This window comes from Vigna radiata, chromosome 4, assembly GCF_000741045.1.
Source record: "Vigna radiata var. radiata cultivar VC1973A chromosome 4, Vradiata_ver6, whole genome shotgun sequence".
NCBI classification, from domain to species: domain Eukaryota; kingdom Viridiplantae; phylum Streptophyta; class Magnoliopsida; order Fabales; family Fabaceae; genus Vigna; species Vigna radiata.
In genome coordinates this window covers 9,948,339-9,956,980 of record NC_028354.1, presented here as the reverse complement: position 1 = coordinate 9,956,980, position 8,642 = coordinate 9,948,339, and the positions used below count along the sequence as shown (strand labels likewise).

The window sequence follows — 8,642 nt, the reverse complement described above, 5'->3', positions numbered from 1 at the left end:
ATAAACATGCATGCAAAGATTGATCAATTGACAATTGAACTATATGGATGAATGATGTTGTTGGGGTTTATGATTTCATCCTAATCCACTCTCATATATTTACAAATTCTACTTAATTCCACTTCTTTATCAATGTTAGTGCCACTTTCTAAATTCCCCTAATTCCAATTTCTTGGTCAATAGAGTCTACTCCTAATTACTAATTTACTATGTCTATTCTCCCTAGCAATTAATCATGCATTACATAATTCGCACAGAAGCTTAAGGCAATTGGTCCTTCTATCCCTATGTCTAGGTAATATTGCTACCAAGAGAATTCCCTCATGTCTAGACCTAAATGTACGTGTCCATATAGATAGAATAAAAAATTATGCTATTGAATAATGTCTTAAACAAAGCATGCACATCTAATGGAGGAAAAACCTCTAACAATTGATAAACAAAAGCATATGAATTAAAGTATGAATTTTAATATATGAGAGTTTCAAATAGGATTACATCGTTTCCCTCAACAACAAAGGGGTTAGTTCACCATAATCATGGTGAAACTAGATGAAAAGAATGAAAAGTATGAAAAGATAACCCTAGAGTTGAAAAATCGGAGCCTCCGCATTCAAAATCCACCTCCAAGGAGTGAAAAGAGTGTTTCTGCATCCTTTCTGCCAAAAGATACCCCTTATGGGTCGTGCAATTCTATTTATAACTCATTAAAACAAAGCAGAAACTGGCACAAGTCCAATAGTACACCGTTCAACGGTGGGTTCATTGTTGAGATTGTTGACAACACAATATCTATATCAACCTGATTTTTGATGATGACAACACACTGCTTAATAACACTCATATGTTGTTGTTGTGTTACATGTTCTTATGCTTATTGATTGGTATACTTGTTGAACATGTGTATGTGATAAGTGGCTGTGTAAATGCATACTTATTGTACTTGTACTTGTTACATAATTTCTGGATGCATTGCTCATATTTTGAAAGATGAAAACCAAGAGCACTTTTGTGAATCAACTCCAATATTAATTGAATCGACTGTATTAAAGTCTTTGTACATATTTTGAGAATTAGTGCTTTGTGAGATTTTGAGAAGAAAAGAATTTCAAAATGTTCTTATGTGTCGAAGTCGACTATGTGCGCCACACATTCGATTGTATCTGTTGTTTGATTTGAAATTCTGTTATGCTCTTATACAGTAACAAATATATTTTCAAAAATTAGTTGAGCATTGAAAGTTGGTCAACTATATTAAATGAGAATTTATTTTTGGTTGACTGGATGCTACTTGGTTGACAAACTATTATAACAGTCAAACCTAGTCGACTGTATTAGTAGCATATTTGACTATGAGAAACTCTAAAAAACAGAATTCTATAAATTGACAAAACATGAAGTTGTTCTAAGACTTTTGATGATTTGACATTTTTCATATTCTGTTTTAGATAGATTTCTCCGTGATTGAGAGCTCCAAGAATTCTCCAAGAAGATCGTGATGATTGTTCTTGAGAGAGATTCCAAGGGAGGCTGGTTGTGCGTTTATTGATTGATCATCATCTGCACATAGAAGGTGTACTTGGTTTGATCAAGAAGTTATTCTAGCTTGGCATCCGTGAAGTTTGCTGCATTGGACCTGTTGTGATTACAGGGGTTAAACTTGTGGAGTCTTGTTCACGTTAAGGATTGCTCGACGTGGTGTTACATATTGTAGGAGAGGGGATTCTTGCTGCAAGTCTGGTTTTGTTGTTGCAGCTATATTTTGGTTGGAGGGTTAGAGTGGAGATTTATATTTTTGACGTGAAGGTTTTCTATAAATTCCTTGTTGTAAAAACCTTGACCATTATAGTGCATTTGCTTCCTGGGTTGGAAGGACACTGGATGTAGGCATTGTTGGCCGAACTAGTATAAAAACCAGTGTTTGAATTTCTCTATCCCTTCTCTTTTATATTCAGTCAACTGTACTATCTGCGTAGTCAACTATGATATTCCACTGCACTTAATTTTCATTACTTGCAATTCAAGAAAGACTTGGAAAGTTTTCAACTTTGTGTGAAAGATTTTTTAAAGACTCTGATGTCGAAAAGTCACCAATTCACCCCCCCTCTTGGTGTAAATTGAAGCCTACCTGTTTCTCAATAATTGGCATCAAAGCTGGTTTTCATAAAATATTTGAAAAACTAGTCGCCTAAACGTCTGACAGAGAATTCCCTGAAGGTTCCACTGCCTGGCGGTGGCTTCACTGCCCGGTGGTGAGGTCGACACTTGGATTCACCCCTAAGCGGTGTCACTTGAGCGTCTGACAGAGAGTTCTCTAGGAAGTACACTGCTCAACGGTGGTTTCACCGCCCGGCGGTGGCTGTAACTCTTCTTTTCTTCACTTTTCCTCCTTCTCTTAATTCCAACGCTTATCTTCTTCAAATCCTTTCATTCAATTCCTGATAAATCCTGTCAAATCATGTAAAAACCAAGCATAAAACCAAGAAAACCAACATTGACTCTCTTATTCTCTAACTTAAGCAAATTGCATGATTTCAAGCTAATTCTAAGTCATAAAGGGTGTGTTTAATGTCAAAATTTAAGTATGAAAATAACGTTTTTTGAACCGTTATCAGAAAGTAGAACACACAAACTGAAATGGGCAAAATGAAATTGCATAGATAAACAAAATTGGAAACGTAAATGGAAACAAGAAATGAAATTGAAATTCCACATCAAAAACGTAAAAAATTCATTACAAGCAAAGAGAAAATGAAAGCAAACTTAAACACCCAAAGGGGGAGGGGTTTAAAACGTATCAATAGCCAAAACCCGAAGAAGAAAATGCAAAAATAAGGGGAGAGCTAAACCTAAAATGCGATTTGGGGTTTATAGATCCCAAATTACAATTCTGCCCTTAGTATGGGCTTCTCCTTAAAATTGACCAAAAATAGGCCCAAAAGTTAAATCTTTCCAAAACTAACACAATTAAAATTACAAAACTAAATTAAATACAATTATTGATGTGACCACACTTTTTTTGTCTCAAAATATGATTCCAAAATTATCCTGGAAATAATAATTGGAATAATTAGGCCCAAATAATTCAAATTAATTAAAATAAGAATTAATAGTCTAATTAAGCACAAATAGTGAAAATGAGACAATAATGGAAAATCAAACACAATTCACTAACACAATTCGATGCGAAAATCTAAGTGAATAGTAAAAAATAGTGATTCATCACTCCATTTTCGTTTATGTCTCTGCACTTCCATTCTCCATTTTAAAGTTCGTTTTCTATTTTGTTCTAGCACTCATTTTCATTTCTGCACATGGGTTTGTCTTCCATTTCGTTTTCTGAGTTTGATTGTTGTGTTTAATTTCATGTTCAGTTGCATTCCATCATTGGGTTTCATTTTCGTTTTAGGATTAGGGTTTTTGTTTCTGGGTTTTCATTTCTGCAATGGGTTCGTTTTCTAATGTTCCAATTCTGTTTTGATTTTGTTTAACTTTTGTTTTTACTGTGGCAATTTCTTTTGTGCATTTGAGGTTCATGTTTCAGGTTGTTGTTCGTTTTCAATGTCCAGTTTTTTGCATTTACAACTCTCTGTTTGCATTTTTTATTCTTGGTTATGTTTTACAATTATTTTAATGGAAGCTGAATCTGTTTGGTTTGGGCCCTAGCGATATTGCGTTGTTCCATGAGATTTTGTGTTGTTATTGATATGTTGCATTGCTTCTGACTTTGCATCTTTAATCTGTCTGATTTGTTGCAAATTGGTCTCGCTTAGTGATTAATGTTGCGAGCTTGAACTATAGTTGCTTAATCTGCAGTATTGAGGTTTGATTATGTGCAATTGCATTGCTTAAAACACATTTTACGAAAACTATGTTTAGTCTTCGCTTAGTAGGATAATTAGAGTTAGATTAAGGGTCAACAAAGCAATTAATTATTGGCAATCAAGGATTCGAGCAATTGTAATTAAAGTAGTGGCCAACCTGTGCTTAGTTCATGTTTAATATGTGTTAATTGCTATGTTAATTTCAATAAGTAAACTTGTCCATAAAACCCCTCACCTCATGTTTGACCTATGTCTGAACCAAAGTTTGGTCCTTGAGAGACGACCTAGGATTCATTTCCTAATCTATACTACATTTAATTGAACATTAAATTTGATTCGGGTACAACCCCAATCATGAGCCAAAAAGGCTGCTTAAATCCAAGCCTTGCCTTGTCAGAAGTGTCTCATAGGTCTGACTAATTATCCCTTAATCTAAAATTAACTCAACTTGTAAAGAAGAAGAATAAAATTATCTTTGGAAATCCCTTCATAGTATTGATAACACGATTTTAAGCATACAAACACACAATGGATTGGCCTGTTGGGTTGGAATCAATATGAGAATATCTAAATGAATATTGGTGAGAAAAAGACAAGCTAATAATTAAAATTTACATCTTTTGATGTTAACATGTACACGACATCTACTTATTGCTAACATTATATAGTATTCATCTATTATTTGTCGAGTCTGGCAAAAATTCTAATTGTTTCACACTTTTGAATAAGCTTATGATCTTTTGTAGGCTCATTTTACTTTTATCATGAAGTTGTTTCTCCTTATCTGCTAACATAAAAATTATAGGCTATCTTAAAAAGATTATATTGATCGATAAGAATTAAAATATCATTACGGATGAAAAATGAACTATTGTAATTATTATGTGAACTCATTCCAATTTTGATAGAGAATCTTCATATTGATTGGGTAAAAGTATGGGTATGGGTAATATCCAATTTTCTAAATTAGGTATGGGGATGAGGATGTGTATGTACATATTCACACTGTCTCGTTCCCATACCCATTCAAGTTCTCATCTTCATTATCGATAAAAATATCCGTAAAAAATATAAATTTTATTTTATCAACGAGTCTTATTGACAAATCCTACCAATGGTCAATAGTCCATCAATAAAGTGGTTGTCGATAAATTTTGCTAGCAGTCAGAAACTTGTGAGTAAATATTTGTTGGTAATTACAAAAAGATTTTAATAATTGGTAAAATTTGTTGGTAAAAGTGGTGATTTGGTCTTTCACCTCCTCTTCCTCTTTTTGTTTATTTTCTTCTTTTTCTTCCCTCTCCTCTCTACTTTCCTCCTTGTCGCGCCTCCACAATTGTCGTCTCCAACTCATCTCCCCTTCATTCTCCCCTTCCTCTTTCTACTATTCTTCAAGTTCTTCATCTCTTTCACCACACTAGTACAAATAAAGAAATAGGCACCGGTTATATTCTGTCATAAACATCAGTTTGAGAACCGAGTCATACGTAGACAAGGTAAAAAGTCACCCGGATTCGCCTCAGTTCTCTTTAACCGAATCAGTATCCAGTTTCAACTCGTTTCATTTTGAACCGGTGCAGTATCAGTTCTTTCAGATTTTCAGATTGGGTATCCTCCATGAATGTCATCCTCTGGAACCAGAAATGGAAGCAGGGAGATCTCGTTCCGCTAAAATCCTCACTAGTCAAGGAAGATCTCGTTCTGCTCAGTTAGGACTCTCTTTCAGGGAGACTAATTGATCTTGCAGCAAGCAGAAATGGTTGGAGACATGAAATTCTTTGAGCCCTTTGAGCAAACAGCTGGTGATCGAACCTTCACAGGTTTAAAGATTTGATCTTTCCCATTTCTTTCGTCATCTAAGGACTCTAGAAAAATCTGCAGAATACCAACAGAGCCTCTTCTAGAAAAATCTGCAGAATACCTGGAGGAGTAAAGATTGGAAACAGGAGGACCATGGCGACAGCATAATCGGAGGGTAGGGAGAGATTAGAGAGGGCGATGTGAGCCTCCATGTGCGAACACTAAACGGAAGCCCTAAATCAGAATCGTGTCGCTGCTTGCCTCAACCTGCAACCACAATCAGACTTGCAGAAACCAGATTTAATTCACGGTGGCTGGAAACCCTAAATTGGAAGCCCTAAATCAGAATGGAAGAAGGTTGAAACGCGGTGGCTGGCGTGACGATGGAGAAGAGGGGTAGATGAAATTCGCGCCTAGGGTTCTTTTTCTGGATCTTTTTGAGTTTTCCTCTTTGCAGGTGCATGCGTGAGGAGGACAAAGAATACGTTCTCCGGTTGACGGCCATGGATGTGCTCATGGCGGAGAAGATGAAGATGGTGGTCGTGGCGTCCATGGATTTTGGACGAGAACGAAGGCGCTGTGGTGGCGGCTTTGGGTGGCGGCTTGCGGGTTTGCGCGTGGTGGACGACGACATTGTTGAACGGCGGTGCTTGCGGTGACCCTAATGGCTGGTGATGGTGGCGACCTGATGCTGGGGTGTGGTGGAGAGAAGAAATCGAGAGACGGAGGGAGGCAAAGACGAGAGAAAAATCGAGAGACTGCCTAAGGGCTTTTTTGATGGTGGCAGCCTGAAAGCTTTTTTGATTTTAACCGAAGTCTAATAACTCGGTTATATTTAAAACCGGTGTCTAAACCCTTTAACTGCATCAGTTAGACATCAAACCGGTGCCTAAACTATTTTAAATTCATATTATATGCCTCGGTTGGCCTTTTACTCGAGGTAGTAGGATCTATACGCATCAGTTCCTATATAATTGAGGTATATAACCATTCAATATTCACGAAAATGCTACCGCACTTTTATACGCTTCGGTCTCAGTAGAACCGAGGCGTATATAGCGCGTTAAAAAAGCTTTTTTCTACTAGTGCCAACTCTAGCCATCACCATTGTGTTCGCTAGATTATGATTGCAATTGTCGTGCCTTTGTTGGTCTAGTTTATCCTCATCTTCCTCATCTCCTTCTTTTCTATCTCTTCTTCTTTTCTTTCCATTCATCTCCTCTAAATATATAAAATTTTTTATCATAATTAAAAATTTGTTGCTCATTACACTCAAATTTACTGATAAAAAAAATTGTCGCTAATAAAAATTATATTATTGCCAATTTATTGACAAAATTGACCATCATATACATTACCAATAGAAATATCTATTAATAATACAAATATTAATTTACCGATGAATATTATCAACTTATTACTAACAAAAATATCTATCTATAATTTAAATTCTAAAATTTATTGACAAAATCTATCTATAATTTGAATTTATTGATGAATTTATTTTCATTAATAAAAATATATTGATAATTACAAATGTTTTTAGATAATTAAAACAAAAGATGGTAATAAAGTTGTAAGACGATCATAAACTCTTTTTCTAAAGAGGTCTCCCGTTGAGTCTTAATGCAATAAACAAATAATGAGGGTAAGGAATGTAAAAAGTAGGGAACAATAAACTTCACAAAAACTGTGTTAGGGAAGCCCCTTTTGCTTCTTACAACTTTTCCCTTATGTTTGAATGAGGTCGGTGAAGATGGTGTCAACTACGACAGTGATGAGGTCAAAAGTCTTTTATGGAAGCGTCATAGGAATGTATTCCTCGGTAAGGAATATGATGAATATCAGTGACCTGACCGAAATAAAGTCTTATAACTAAATTCTATGACAAATGATAAATGAAGTGATCATTAATGTGATGAATTAACTTCATCTTATTCAGAACCTTAAAAAATTAATAGATTATAAATTATGTCCATAAAATAAATGAACGTGAAAGAAACAAAGATAGAGAATGCATCTTAAATGATTAAAAAAAGCATTGTGTAGTATATTTTTTGAGTACTTGGTGTACAAGTTTTTCCAAATGGTACTTGTGCCCCAAGTTCAACTCCGTGCCAAATCAAATACTATATATATAGGTACATGAAAATGAATTCATCATCTTTCCTAATTTGGTTAGCTCACACCTGCACGAATAAAGATGAAGAGAGAGGGTCGTCAACATGGAATGGTGAGGTCTTATCGGATCCTACCAAGTCCACTTAACCCGAGACCCGATACCCGAATAATCACCCGGTTTGATACTCCTCCCACTGCTGGATTATTCGTTAAGGTGTCATCTAAGCCAACCAATCACTCCAAATTCACCGGAAAGTGTGGTACATCACGTTGCACCGGGTGCCACCTCCACCCAGCTTGCAAGTCCAAGGGTAAAACCAAAGGTTCTCAGAAGCACAAAAATTGGCAGGTCATAGGACAACCCGATTCAGATTTCTTTGGTTTGTCGGCAACGCTGACACTTGACCATATTTCTAATGATTACCCGGAAGATGAAGGCAGCGAAGATGATTGTGAATGCATTTCTTCTGAAAAGGCGGTTTCATTTCGGATGGATCAAGTTCAAGAAGAAGAAAAAGATGAAGATTGGCTTTTGGTGGAACCTTGTTCTTGATGATATTGTTGTTTATGTTGACGTTGTTCTTTAGTTTATATTACCGTTACTTGAATGATGGAATAAAGATCTAATTTATTCAAACACCGAATGTACAACTTATGTTTATGAATTGGATTTATGGACAAGTGTTTAATATATCAAAGATCCTTTCTACTTTTAAGTAAGTTATTGGGTATGTCTCGAAACAAACAGTTTCTTATTAGAAAATAATAGATCAAAGTTTAGTAAAGATAGAAGATTTAGAGAAGTTGGACATGGATTAGATTTTCAAACATTCAATCTTAATTCAACTTATTTAATTTAATATATACTAAACTAAATTGATTTGTGTTTTACCGAGT

General features: G+C 35.4%; 1 protein-coding gene across 1 annotated transcript; it reads left to right on the top strand.

Annotated features, from left to right (window-relative positions):
- Positions 1 to 7,827: 7,827 nt before the first annotated feature.
- LOC106758336 lies at positions 7,828 to 8,298 on the top strand. The gene has a single exon (XM_014641269.1). It carries the CDS (start codon positions 7,828 to 7,830, stop codon positions 8,296 to 8,298), a length of 471 nt encoding a protein of 156 aa, XP_014496755.1.
- The last annotated feature ends 344 nt before the right edge of the window (positions 8,299 to 8,642 follow it).